The sequence below is a fragment of the Coptis chinensis genome, chromosome 2, assembly GCF_015680905.1.
Source record: "Coptis chinensis isolate HL-2020 chromosome 2, ASM1568090v1, whole genome shotgun sequence".
NCBI lineage: Eukaryota > Viridiplantae > Streptophyta > Magnoliopsida > Ranunculales > Ranunculaceae > Coptis > Coptis chinensis.
Window position 1 is genome coordinate 16441210 of NC_141457.1, and position 14584 is coordinate 16455793.

Sequence of the window (14584 nt, forward strand, 5' to 3'; positions counted from 1 at the left end):
TAATGCATGTCTTTTGCTATTCACTTCTATAACTTTTGTCATTGCCTTGTCTATTTACTTGTGGGCTCTTCTAGCCAAAAAATTGAAGTACGTTGCATATCTTTTGTTGTTCATGATTTGTCTTCTGTTGATATATTTGTATGTACGCAAGAATTACAAGCATCATCCCCACAACTCCGTTGACATAAAACTACTACTGCCAGGTAAAAAGCACATGATCCTAGCTTCTAAATTTAACGATGGATAAACGAAACTAGCTAGTAATTAAATTGATCATTATCGGTGAATACCTGATTTCAGAGCTCAAAAGACAGGGCGTCGTGTAACCTGAACGAGATAATTTATCAAGCTATATCCCAAGTTAGCCATCGTTAGTATGTATTAAAGTGGACAAAATATTTAGAGAAGCTTAAAGTATACACACCCATCGCAATCATCGCATGTATTTCAATGCAAATCAATGAGTAACATTTTTTTTTGATTGCTGGACATTGATCGACTGTTGGCTGCCATTTGCATTCCCCAGCAAATTATGAAGATTAGCATTTCTATACACTACCACTACATGTACATATCCAAGGCATCATTTTGTTTTTCATTGTAAATATCGGTGTTATTTGAAATTTGCTTGTATCTATAAATAAATAGAGCATTATTACCGCTGCTTGAACGTTTCTTGGTCTGTAGGATCACTCAATCAGACTAAACATATTTTGGTCTAGAAAGAGTAGTTCTGCGGGTACTAAGTAAATTAACGCATCTTCCTTTGATCCATTAGTGTACTGCAAGTTGAGAGTTTTCCCTGGACTAACCAAATTTGTTCAACTCCTCACAACCAAATATATAGGCCAACTCATATCTTAAACGGTCAAACCCATGTATATAAAACCAGTCACATAAGAGTATAAGACATACATCAACTGTGCAATTAATATTGGGTTTTCCTTTTTGAAGGAGATTTTGTTAGCACCTGGGCACACCCGCCAGGCATGGGCCTCCACGCCTATGGGATAACTAGTACAGATATTGTCCCCCACTTAACCACCCATTAGGCTTGGGTCACAACTCGGCCATAGGTGTGGGGTTTTATCTGAAAAGACCTCGGTACTAGTTAGTGAGCTTCCCACTTTATCAACCCATAATGAACGTACTCTATTCTTGTTCCATGTGGGACTGTTCATCTTTTCAGTTCACACACTCTAACAATCTCCACCTTGGACCGAACTCCAAGGGATCCCATTCGTTCATCGTTAAGCACGATCCAATGCCAGAGCTCTGGTGTGTCTGGGCTTCTGAGGGAGGTGGCTTTTTCTTAACCCCAGAGCCTACTCGACCTCGAACATCATTCCATATTGTTAGATTCACCTCGAGTTACACCCTCTCGAATCTCCACAACATCCAAGGGGCACCAATCTTTGGTGTAACGGGCCTAAGTTGCGGCCTTCACTGGCGCTCCAACTTGAATGATTTCGTGTCTTGATTATGCATGATCAGTTTCTTTGTCCCTACCGAACCATCTGCTCTGATACCAGTTGTTAGGACCTGGGCACACCCACCAGGCCTGGGCCTCCATGCCTATGGGATAACTAGTACCGATATTGTCCCCCACTTAACCACCCATTGAGCTTGGGCCACATCTTAGCCATGGATGTGTGGTTTAATCCGGAAAGTCCTTGGTACTAGTTAGTGTGCTTCCCACTTTATCAATCCATGATGAACTCTATTCTTGTTCTATGTGGGACTATTCATCTTTTCGGTCCACACACTCTAACAGATTTATGGATGCAACTCTAGAGTTATTTTCTCTAATAGTTAGGCTACATCATCTATATTATACTATAGGTTCTGAATCAGGTGTAAATGTAGTAATAGCTAACAGTTAGCTTGGTCATTGGAAATTTAGGAGTATGAGGTGCAGGAGTGATCTTCAGGGACAACAAAGACGAGCTTTTGGGAGTACTTGTGCATGGACTGGGAGTAGTAACTACCTTCAAGGCAGAATGCATAGCCATGGTGCTTGCATTAGAAATGGCAGTTGATACAGGATGGAGGAACATGTGGACAGATAGTGACTCAATGGCAGTGATTCTGGCAGTTGAAGGAAAGACACTCCCTTGGCACCTAAAAACAAGATGGATGAGAGACGCTTCGTAGATGGAATAATGGTGGATCACTCACACATTGAAAGAAGCTAAGTTTAGGGAAAATGCAGATGCTAAAAAGGGTACTCTCTTGAACTTAGAAGACTATCTTTGGAGAACTACTAGGCCACTGTTTGTCCCAAGCTATAGAAAATTCATTCCGGACATACTATAGATTTTATTAGACATTAGCTATAGTAGTTTTTGTTATAAGAATCATGTAACAACAAGCCTCTTCATGTAACATTCTTTCTACATAGGAGGATATGTAAAAGAGACATTAGCTACATATAGGAGGATAGTTTTTGAACATTCTTCATGTTGCAGACTATTGTAAAGGATGTATATGAGGATATGTAGGGAAAGATGTATATGAGGATTAATTAATACAGGTTAGGGATAGACCAAAACCCCAGCTTATTGTTCAAAAAAAAAACTTTCTACATAGGTGAAACCACTAAAACTAGTAATAATAGTTGATATTCCAATTAAAACTACTAAAAATGATTTGGATGCAAACGAAACAAAAACCTATACAAAACTAATATGAATTAAAATTTTCAATTGATTTGGTGAGGTGAGCCCGGCCTATGCAGTAGGGCAACACATAGGCGACTCCTGAAAGTTCCAATAGTGCTATTGTGGTGGACCTTCCCCCATTAAAAGATTAATTTAATATCGTGTGAGGCAATGCCCCACATATCAGATATTAAATTGATAAGAACAGATACTCACTTGATCTTAGCCAAAAGGCGGAGAAAGGTATGCGATGTATGCTAATAGTATATCGCCTGTACCCAGGGCACTATTTCAAATTAGGCCCAAAATAACCCCAATCAACCGAATGATAAAAGCCTAGCCCACAAAGCAGCCATTGTTGACCAAATCATCAATGATCAAGTACTCTTTCATATTAACATTTTAAATTGCACATATCCTATAAGACTTTGGATCTACCATATCATAACTTGTGAGAAACATTTGTAGCCGCCGGATAGGGCCCTGCAGGCCCCACACCAAGCCTTTTTATTAGATAGATCTCAAATCTGCTTTTATAACCACTTTTGTTTTGCTGCACTATGTGGCTGGTCGATATGGGATAGAGTTGATTTCACTGAGGACTTTAATAAAGGTTGTACACCACAACTACCCATTTGATGAACCAAACAATTATTAGTTGGATAATTTCCAAGTTAAGTTCAGTTAGCAAAGTGCATCTTGATTAAAGTGTCCACTATTACATCATAGATTTCATGAAGGAAGCCAAGTATAATTCAGCAATAATGTAGTTCTCTTTTAGGGGACCTTCTAATTAATGTATGGCATCACAAGCTATCGAGCGTTATATCGAATTTTACTCAAGCCGAGGAATGAATTGAAACTCAATAAGGGAGGATCAATACGGGAGAAGCCTACCTCTTACTGACGGTATTACATTCCGAAACATTGTCTTGGATGTCAGAGCATCTTAACTCTATAGCAAGAGCAAAAGAACAAGAACAACAAATTTTGGAAAGAGGATCAATGGTTATGAAACAAACTAAAAAGAGATACTATAGAAAGGCGCGTGCTAAAATTATTAGAGTTTGTAATTGACCTCTATCATTTTATCTCAACGTATGTTTGATTGGAAGGTAAACCTGCATTTTTGTTGAGAATCTTCATGAGATAGGGGCATCACGAACGAGATTTTACCACCTCCCCCAAGAACTTTCGTGGAGAATTCTCCAATAAAAGTTCACTGGCATGCCTAAGTAACTTTTCCATGAAAAGTGTCTTAAGATAAAATGAATAGAGAAGAGCATTTTGAAATAAGTCTTGCACAATCTTGTACATTCATAAAATTAATAGAGATAAAAACATTAGAATCCTTGAGCAATAGAGCATACATTCCTTACTGTCAGGGAGTGACTCTCAACGACAAAACGACGGAAAAAGTAACTCAACACCACATTTTTTTATCACTCACAAGGACTGGGTAGATGAAAGGTCAAGTATACCCTTGACGCGAAATAAAAAACGGCTCGAGTAGATGAAATATCAGGTATACCCCTGACGCGAAATAATAAACAGCTCGGCCCAACTGAAATGACCCGGTGTATATAGTATGAACCTATTTGGGTCAATGAACAATGTTATTCATACCTCAACATGAGCTATGAACAATAAAAAATGGCTCGGGTACAGGGGTGGATCCAGGAATGTTAAGCTTGGGGGGAGGGGGCTGTACTTAAGTTAAACTAAAAAAAATGAAACTATAACAATGTCCCACCAAAAACTACACAGGCATCATCTTCGCTTTCATATTTCCGACAAACATCATACCAAAAAATAATCATTTTCATTATACTATTCAAAATGAACAAAAACAAATGTCTTCACATAGACACATACTCACAATAGATCTTGACAAGTATAACAAAAGACATCCAAAAGTTAAAACATAACACTAATGAAATCGTGACTTGTAACGTTTCTTATCAAATTCATCTATTACTAAATCTATATCAACTTCGTTAGCAAACTCCCTTTCGATGTATATAACCATGCAATCCGTAAGAAACTTGTCATCCATCTTGTTACGGAGTCGTGTTTTGACAACTTTCATAGCTGAAAAGGCTCGTTCAGTAGTCGCTGTGGAGATAGAAAGAGTCAAGACAAGACGAATCAATCTATCAATCAAATGATAAATAGTTGACTTTCTTGTTTCAACTAAAGCTTGACATAACTCAGAAATGGTAGACAATTTCTGAAAACAAGGATGACGAGTCACATCAAGCTTATAATGTTGTAGTTGACTTCTCAAAATAAGTATCTCATGCTTCGTGAAGTCTTCACAATAATATTTCTCGGCGAGCTTGCAAATATCATCAATATGAAAGTGCTTAAAAGCATCTTTCGGGTCCAAAGCCGAACTAAGAGAAAGAAGCTCCATTGCCTCCTTAGAGAATCTACTCTTCAACTCCACCAACTGGTAATCTATTACAGCATTAAATATATCAATGTGGCAGCGCTGCTCAACTGTAATACAATCATTCTGCTAGCAAGAACGACGTGTACCCGTCATATGACGAGAGCTCATATTAGGAATATCAATGTCATACTTCTTGCAAAAAGAAATCACATCCCCAAGGAAACTATCCTAACTTGTTTCTCTAAACTCTTGAAGAAGCTCCTTCGTACTTGAGACTAAACCCATGGCATTTAGAATGTCTTGAGACTTCACTTGCAAGGTTTTACATAGTACATTTGTGATTCCCTTAGTCCTAAACAATAAATAAAAGACAAATTCAAAGTCTCTCATAGCAACATAAGAACCCTTAGCTTCCCCACACATGGTGTTACTAGACCCATTCTTCATGATGAGTTCAAGAACTGTATAAATTGTATCATACATCTCCACCAAGCTATAAATGGATTTATAGTGAGAACTCCATCGAGTTTCTCCAGCTCGTTGCAATGTACAAACTTGATTAGCACCTCATCCACTATTAAGTTCACCAATTGCTAACAAGTTTTCAATTTCCTCTTTTTGAGCTTTCTCTAACTCTTTCTTCCTCTTACGCAGAACATGGAGATTAACAATGGATGCCAACTTTGAAAAGAATAACCTAACATCAAAAACATCGTTAGAAGCCACAACTAATACAAGTTGTAGTCGATGCACAAAACAATGCACATAATATGCATAAGGACACTCCTTAAGAAATAGTGTTTGTAATCCATTCCATTGACCACGCATATTACTAGCACCATTATAATCTTGGCCTCTCATATTTCCAATAAGCAAATTCTTACTAGTAAGAACTTTGGAAATCTCTTTTTTCAAAGTTAATGCACAAGTGTCTTCAACACCAGCAATAGCAAAAAACCTCTCTCTAACAAAACCATCACGATTAACAAATCTTATAATAATTGCTATTTTCTCTCTTCGTGAATTATCTCGTACTTCATCCACAAGGATACAAAACTTTGCATCACCAACATCCTCACGTATTTTTTTCTCACATTTTCGGCAAATATATGCAAAAGTGCCTTTTGAATACCATGTGAAGTATACATGGCCTTTCCCGAACAATTACCTACTATTTCAACAACTTTCTTGTTCAACAATTTTGAAAACTCGGACATTGCAAGGAAGCTTCCACAATTCTTTGATTTCTTTGACTCATCTTGGCCTCTAAAAGAAAACCCTTATAGTGCAAGCATCCAAATACATTGAACAACATTTCGGAGTAGGATCCGATTATTTGCAATCGCTTCATTAGAAAGTCTATTGATAACACTATCTATATGCCGAGAAGGATTCATTAGATTCTCACAATACAATGTTGCCAACCTATGTGGAGAACAAATACCACCTTCATGTTTCAAAAAAGGACATTACTTCCCACTGTTAACTTTCCTCCAATTTTGAAACCCATCAATGGTAAACACCGGATGCTACGGAGGATTGGTTTCAAAGAGAAAACAATAAAAACAATATGCTCTATCATTGTGGAGTGAGTACTCTAGCCAAGGAAATAGTTTGTACCAATTAGCGTTGAACCGACATCCTTGTTTTCCAAACATAGTCAATGGATAAATTTTTTCGTTCTCATCAGCCGGTTGACAAGGTCCCATTCTAAGATAAGCTACTCGGACTTCATCACGTTTGTTAAGCGGGTATTCATATATAGCAATACGTTTACCCAGATCACGTTCAAATAGAGAAGTGACATCAACTTCCATAGGTGTAACTTCTTGAGCTTTGGAAGAATGTTCAACTCCGACTCTTTGGACTCAAGGAGAAGGTTCAACTCTTTCAATTTCGACAACTTGAACTTTGGTAGGACGTTGCTCATCCCCATCAAGTTTTGAAGTATGAAGAATAGATGTTAAAGTTTCGCCACTTTCCGGTTTATCATCTTTTCACTTATAGAACAATATAAGAGTTAATGGTTTTTTGGGCGCTTGATGATACGACATTGTAACCTAAGATATTAAATAATTATCAATATACAATACATAGAGAAAATAATTATTATTGGGCATTATCACATCATCCACACGATCCAAAATTTCTAATGCATAAAAACAAAATCCAATTCAAACAAAATAGTTCTATTGGTGTCACTAAACCCTAAACAAATAAACGAATTCATATAAACAATTTAAATAAATTGGTGTCTTAACTAAACTAATGTCTAATGCACAAACATTTAAACAACTAAACAAGTATCAAAATAAGTTAATAAATTGAGAATAATTAAACTAAAATTTTTACCTTATGAGAATAATAAGAGTTTGCAAGAGTTGAATAAGTGAAGAACCGAAGAAAAGAATAAGAAAATACTCCTAAGAGGCCAATAGCTAGGAAGAAGAACCGAGAGTGTGATTGTGTAAGATACTACCCGTCACCCAAGAGTTACCTGAGAGTTCAGACTTCAGAAGTTCAGAAGTTCAGAGTTACCCGGGAGACTGAGAGAGGAGAGTTTCTCTCTATTCCTGTTCGTTGGTATTTCTAATTTCTTAGTTTCTAAGTGATTGGGCTCAATAAGTCAATAGGCTGGGCTCAATTTGTTGGCCTTAAGTTTCTATTTTGAAATTTGAACACTACTACTTTTTTTTTACCAAAGCTTGTTACCATTGTTCATACATCAACATAGTTCATACCTCAAACATGAGGTATGAACAATCAATGTTCATACTTAATTGTTCATACCTTGACATAAGCTATGAACAATCAATTGTTCATAGCTCAACATGAGCTATGAACAATCATTATTCATACCTCAAAATAATGTATGATCAGTTAGAACACCTATTGGAGTATACCTATTTGGGGTATGAACAATAATTGTTCATACCTCAAACATGAGCTATGAACAATCAATGTTCTTATGAACATTAAACCTATTCGAGGTATGAACAATCATTGTTATAGCTCAACATGAGCTATACACATCACTGTTCGTAAGAACAATCACTGTTCATATACTTCAACATGAGCTATGCACAATCACTGTTCATGCATCAACATAATGTATGATTAGTAAAAACACCTATTGAAGTATGAATAATCATTGTTCATACATCAACATATATAGTATATGAGGTATGTTCACCTATTTGGGTACGAACAATCACTAAATTTATCTGCTTTATAAACATTACGCAGAGGGGTGAAACTGGTATTTCAAAAATAAATAAAAATTTCTATGTTTTATATCTATAATAATACCGAGGGGTAAAACTGGTATTAAAAAAAAGGTCGGGCCAACTTATTTTGTCCCTGAGGGTTACTAAAATTGAAATCTTGGGTTCGTGGGTTATTTAATGCTAAAATTTGCCCTTGTGAGTTACTAAAAAAAACGGTGTACTCTAGTCTCTAGAGTTGTTTTTCCACCGAAATTGGTCCTCTAGACTCTTTTTTTTTAATAAATAAATAAGAACGTCCTAGATTTCTAATAACAAAAAGAGCATGATATATGTAATGACATAATTAGAAATGGATCAGCCTAGGATAGGATATTATTAGTCAGTTTGAACCAATTGCTTTGGCAAGGCGAGGACTTGGGAGGGAGCGCTGTTGTTGGTGTCTTGGGAGGAAGTGCTGTTGTTGGTGTCTTGCTAGGTGTTTCGCTTCTGAGTTTGGTGCAGTAGGTCTTGACCAATGGAGGGAAGTAAGGATTGAAAGGAAATACTTTTGGCCAGCAATCGTTATCAATGGCAGTGATAGCTCTACAACATGCTGGACCGAGTAGGTGAACTTGGAAGCTGAAGAAAGAGGTAATGACCTCATTCAAGCACCCTTCGGTCTTCTGGAGCGACGTTATACATGTTCCGACATCTGGGATTAACCCAAATGTATTCACAGATGCATCTTCAAGTTTGGAATCAGTTTGAGCAGATGAAGCTGTTAAGGCCGGCTTGGCGCCAGACTGAACATTAGCACAATATTGCCTGAGCAACGGAGGAAACAAAGGGTTGAAGGGGAACATTGCTGGCCAACAACTCGTACTAATTTCTTTGATGGCATTACAACAACCAGGACCAAGTAAGCCTACTCGACCACTGAGAAAAGAGGTGAAAATTTCTGACACGCATCCATCAACATTTCGGAAAGACGACCAGCATTTTGTGATATCCTGAACTGGATTTGGGGGTACAACTAACTGGGCTATTGTAGGAGCGATCACTGCTATTGCTACACATGCTACGATCAATGATACTTTCAAAGACATATTTTTTTCTTTCCTGATTGTGGTTTGCTCCCCCAACTGCTACTACTTTTTGTATTTGAGCGAGACGGGGTGGGGGGTATTAAGTAGAACCAAAGGTTAGTAACATACATACTTCTTGAAACGTTTGCCTTTATACTCTCTCCTTTAAGTGTATTCTACGGTAACCTTTATATTCAATATATGCTAGTACATAAACCAGGGGGAGATAAAGAAAAAAACTGAAGGTAGCATTACGCTCATGTATATTACCAAAAGCAGGTCTGCATCTAATATAATTAAAAATTGATTTAATGCCATTTATTATACAGTAAACTAACATTAACAATCCATTGGTCAACCCAAAAACTCACGTTCAAAAAATATTGCCGCTCTCGTACCAAACGGCAATCATGGCAGCATTTCAGAACATAGCTATCATGGAGAAGTTTGTCATTCGAAGTATATACTGTTAGTTCCTTCAGCATATGCTTTGACATTGTGCGACATTGGAAGAGAGGATCAGAATTTAAAAACAGTGAGTACTGATGATGACCAGGAAATCAAGAGCCAAGAGCTAAACTAGGCACAGTTTCTTTCCGAGTTGAGATTGTTTGGAGCACGTCCTTCACTAGTAACACTGTCAGAATGCTACAGATATCTTCCAACCGTGCATCGTGTTGGGTAAGTTTGATGGAGAAATGGTGCTAAGCTAGTAACTAATTAGTCTTCTAACGGATTAATGATCATCATAATCAACTAGAAAAATCAGTACTTAATGAAATCAAACAGTACAGTGGAAACTGAAAATAGGGACTTCCAAAATACTAGATATACCATATTATATACAACACACAAGCAAGAATTTAACAGTAAACCTGACCACCAGCATATATACATCAATGAATACTACAAGCCACTATTGAATTCCTAACGAAATCAAGGCTAACAGTTATTTCATGAAACTCCTAACATATACAATTCGTTGTCATCAGTTTCAATTCCATGTCAGCACCGACTTGCAAAATTACTTCTGATTCCCTTGCGGGGCGACTTGATTCTGCCTGCATAAGAACTTGTGTGATAAAAAAGGTGATATCACACAAAAACTTAAACCAAAATGTAAAAGACAAAACCACTGGGATAAATATATATATAGACATCTCTTGAAAACAATTAAAATTTTCAAATGATTTGGTGAGGTGAGCCAGGCCTGTGCAATAGTGCAACACATAGGGCAACACATAGGCGACTCTTGAAAGTCCCAATAGCTAGCTATTGTGGCGGGCCTTTCCCCATTAAAAATTAATTTAATATCGTGTGAGACAATGCCCCACATATCAGATATTAAACTGATAAGAACAGATACTACACTTGATCTTAGCCAAAAGGCCGAGAAAGGTATGCTTTGCTTACTATCTCAAATCTGCTTTTATAACCATTTATGTTTTGCTGCACCATGTAGCTGGTCGATATGGGATAGCGCTGATTTCACTGAGGACTTTATTATCACTAATTCTAATGACATAAAATTGAAATAACTCGTTGAAATATAAATTGTAGAAATTGTTCGATAAAGGTTGTACACCACAACCATTTGATGAACCAAAAAGCTTTACAACGACCACAATTTGCAAGTTCAGTTAGCAAAGTGACCTTCCGAATAAAGTCTGCACTATTAAATCATATATTTAATTGAGGACGTTGTAGCAAACAACAACTAATTAAAGAGACAAAACACAAGATTTATAGTGGTTCGGAGCCATTGCAGCTTCTTACGTCCACTGGAGAAGAAAGGGTGTTTTATTGATTGATTAATTCTAGGGTTTATTACAGAGATATATATATATATGCATAATCGTGCATTGCTGTTTCTAAAAGGGTGGCCGGAGTTTTATTTATAGAAACTACTATGTAAAGCGCAAACCAAACAAACTCAATTAGGGGGCGCACGCCCTCACACTCTTTCTCCTCCCACACTCCCCCTCCAGTTGCAGTGCAAAGATATCCAGTGAGCTCAACTTAGAGAGGATATCATGAAACTGCAATGCTAGAAGTCCCTTGGTAAAAATGTATGTAAGCTATTGGTCACTACGAACGAATGAGGTAGTAACTATGTTAACCTGCACCTTTTCACACACAAAGTGGTAATCAATCTCAATATGTTTAGTTCTCTCATGGAACACAGGATTAGCAACAATATGCATTGCAGCCTGATTATCACAATAAAGTGTAGTTGGCAGATGAAGACCAAAACATAAATCCTTCAGAAAAGCTCGCAACCAAATAATTTCACTGGTGGTTGAAGCCATAGCTCTATACTTGGCTTCAGCACTAGAACGAGCCACCACATTATGTTTCTTGCTCTTCCAAGTGACTAAATTACCTCTGATAAATGTACAATAACCCGAGGTAGACCATCTATTAAGACATCCTGCCCAATCAACATTTGTATATGTGGTAATGGATGTACGCCCATTTTTCCGCATCCAAATACCTCTTCCTAGCGACCCTTTTAGATATTGCAGTATTCTAGAAACTGCATTCATGTGTTGAACCCTTGGAGCGTGCATAAAACGAATAACCAAGCTAACTACATAAGAAATATTTGGTCGAGCAATAGTTAAATAGATTAGTTTAACTAATCGCTGATACTGACCAATATCAGTGAAGAGATCACCAGTGTTGTCTAACTTAGCTCCATTGTCAGTTGGAGAATTATATGGTTTTATCCCCAGTTTTTCTGCTTCACGTAAAAGATCCAACACGTACTTTCTCTGATTAAGAAATATGCTCCTTTTTGAATAAGCAATTTCAATCCCTAGAAAGTATTTCGTAATACCCAGATCTTTGATGGAGAACTTCTTGTACAATAGATCCTTGATCTTAGAAATCTCGATATGGTCATTACTAGTGATAACTATGTCATCAACATAAATAAGAACAATAACCAAGCCAGACTTGCTAGATTTAACAAACAATGAAGAATCAACATCACTCCGCTTAAAATCGGTCATCACTAGAACAAAACTGAGCTTGGCGTACCACGCTCGTAGAGACTACTTGAGTCCATAGGTGGCCTTTTTTAGTGTGCATACTAATCCAACCTTAGCCTCCTTCGGATGTCCAGGTGGAATGTTCATATACACTTCTTCTTTAAGATCGCCGTGCAAAAATGCATTTTTAACATCCACCTGAAATAATTTCTAGTCTTGATTTACAGCTAGAGATACAAGAAATATAAACGTGTTCATCTTAACAACTGGTGCAAAAGTCTCTTTGTAGTCCTGACCATATGTTTGGGTGAATCCCCTTACAATGAGTCGAGCTTTAGGCCTCTCTAAAGAAACATCACTGTTGAACTTGTTTTTGAACACCCAACGATAATCAATTGTTTTCTTCCCGTAAGATAGCATAACAATCTCCCAAGTTTCATTCTCGTCTAGAGCACGAAGTTCTTCTTGCATCGCTTTTCTCCATACTGGACAAGAATTAGCTTCTCTAAAGTTTTTTGGCTCTTGCACATCATCAACTGCACTCAAGAAAGCATGATGAGTTGAAGTGATATTGGCATACTTTATATACTCCTGTAGAGGATATGAAATATCATGCAATAAATAAAAATTCCGATGAATCACTGGAGAATGCCTTTCCCTATCACATTTATAGTAATCCTTGAGAGTTATTGGAGGTTGTCTATCTCTTTCAGATTGTCAAGGAATTGAGCTGGAGGAGTTTGTTTTTTGCCCACAGCTCTAAATCGTTCCAAAGGCTGTGGCAAATGACTCTTTTGCCACAGCTAGAAACCGTGGCTAATGCTTATACGAACCGTGGGGGTTTGCTTTTAGTGTGCTTGATGTATTGTTTGGCCACGGTTGAAGGCCGTGGCAAATGATTTCAATTATTTAAAAAAAAAATTGTCCAGCACCTTTATATCACACCTGTAGTTCATATCATACAAAGATCTACCATTTCAATAAAACCCCCCAGAATCATAATTCTCCACAATTTAAAATTTCATAAACAGTACTTAACATAAATATTTTTACATCAAAGGTCCAATTAGGAATCCAAACTTACATAAAAGAAAATAATATACTACTAACTACTACTCTTTAAGAAATTTGAAAACTAAGAAAAATCCAAAAAAAATAAAAATAAAAACATCACCATTTATAATGCCTAAACTCGGTATACTGCATTCCTAGCCATCTAAACAACGCCTCAACTATGTCAGATCAAAGTCTGCATACATAAGTTTGCTTGGTTGTACCTCATCATCATGTATCCTACCTTAGAGAGTAGGCTTTGAAGACTTAGCTACAGCCATATAAAAACAACCATTAGAACTAAAACGACACACCATTCGCACAAAAAATCGTGTGGTATAGCAAATATCAATTGAAAGAGAAAGCACTATCCATTACGTGTTGTAAAATGTTGTACAAATTAATCCCAACCAAACGCTGCATCGTAATTAGTCGTTGACTCCAACTTCTTTGCTTCTAAGAAACTACTCCTTCTAAGAAAAGTATAAGTAGAGAAAGTATTAAAATAGTCACTAGAAAATCATCCAACTAACAAAACACATTAATGTTGGAAGTTCCATCGAAAGAAGATAGATTATTTAATTGGATACCTGATGCAGATTATTTAATCGAATACATGAGGTACGAACTATAAGCAATGTAATATGTAACTAAATTACCTGCTTTTCTTTTCAAGGCTGCACCATCCATCGATACTGTGGAATTAAGCACTTCTCTATATACAAATGCAAATGCAAGTTCTGCACATATGCACAAGAAAAAGATGTAATTAATTGGGGTACCAAATAACCAGAAAATTGGCCATTATAAGCATAGCAACATAAAATCATACTGGTTTATCCTTCAAGCACATATCATGGTAGCCAATAGCCATGTTTAGAAAGAAAACATAAACAACACTTCATAATTCACAAGAATAGCCACTTGAAAATAGTTTTGGTGGCTTAGAACGTTATCTTGCATATTCCCTTGTTGTAACCAATCCATATGTTAATCCACCACTACTACAGAAAAGGACATAGATAGCATCCAAAAAACGCTATGAATTTTACTTGATAGCACTTACCAAACGCTATCAAACACGATGCTATGTTTTTATTGATAGCGTTGTCTTCAAAAACGCTATCGATTTGATAGAGTTTTCTGATAAATGCTATTAATTTAATTGCATTTTTTTTTAGCGCTGTCAAAG

General features: G+C 36.9%; 3 protein-coding genes, 1 non-coding gene and 1 pseudogene across 4 annotated transcripts; all 5 read right to left on the reverse strand.

Moving 5' to 3' along the window:
- Positions 1 to 2713: 2713 nt before the first annotated feature.
- On the reverse strand, positions 2714 to 2907 carry LOC147515123 (U2 spliceosomal RNA). The gene has a single exon (XR_015214536.1). It is a non-coding gene; the product is annotated as a U2 spliceosomal RNA (small nuclear RNA).
- Positions 2908 to 4590: 1683 nt separating this feature from the next.
- Positions 4591 to 5538, reverse strand: LOC147515124 (uncharacterized). The gene is made up of 2 exons (XM_086592799.1): positions 5289 to 5538; positions 4591 to 5162 (listed from the first exon to the last, which is right to left on the reverse strand). Exons 1-2 carry the CDS (start codon positions 5536 to 5538, stop codon positions 4591 to 4593), a joined length of 822 nt encoding a protein of 273 aa, XP_086448925.1.
- Positions 5539 to 5622: 84 nt separating this feature from the next.
- On the reverse strand, positions 5623 to 6272 carry LOC147515125 (uncharacterized). Its single transcript, XM_086592800.1, has 2 exons — positions 6188 to 6272; positions 5623 to 6089 (listed from the first exon to the last, which is right to left on the reverse strand). The coding sequence occupies exons 1-2, from the start codon at positions 6270 to 6272 to the stop codon at positions 5623 to 5625; spliced, it is 552 nt and encodes a 183-aa protein (XP_086448926.1).
- A 2369-nt stretch (positions 6273 to 8641) lies between these two features.
- Positions 8642 to 9367, reverse strand: LOC147515126 (uncharacterized). The gene has a single exon (XM_086592801.1). The coding sequence runs from the start codon at positions 9365 to 9367 to the stop codon at positions 8642 to 8644; it is 726 nt and encodes a 241-aa protein (XP_086448927.1).
- Positions 9368 to 10540: 1173 nt separating this feature from the next.
- LOC147515127 (U2 spliceosomal RNA) lies at positions 10541 to 10748 on the reverse strand (annotated as a pseudogene).
- Positions 10749 to 14584: the final 3836 nt, after the last annotated feature.

Bases quoted from the DNA above. Each gene is read 5' to 3' on its own strand.
- LOC147515124 (XM_086592799.1), bottom strand. From the start codon at position 5,538: ATGTATGATACAATTTATACAGTTCTTGAACTCATCATGAAGAATGGG. The intron at 5,163-5,288 runs GTTAGGATAGTT...ATTGTATTACAG, and splicing joins TCAAGAGTTTAGAGAAACAA to TTGAGCAGCGCTGCCACATT.
- LOC147515125 (XM_086592800.1), bottom strand. From the start codon at position 6,272: ATGTCCGAGTTTTCAAAATTGTTGAACAAGAAAGTTGTTGAAATAGTA. The intron at 6,090-6,187 runs GTATTCAAAAGG...TTGTGGATGAAG, and splicing joins GGCCATGTATACTTCACATG to TACGAGATAATTCACGAAGA.
- LOC147515126 (XM_086592801.1), bottom strand. From the start codon at position 9,367: ATGTCTTTGAAAGTATCATTGATCGTAGCATGTGTAGCAATAGCAGTG.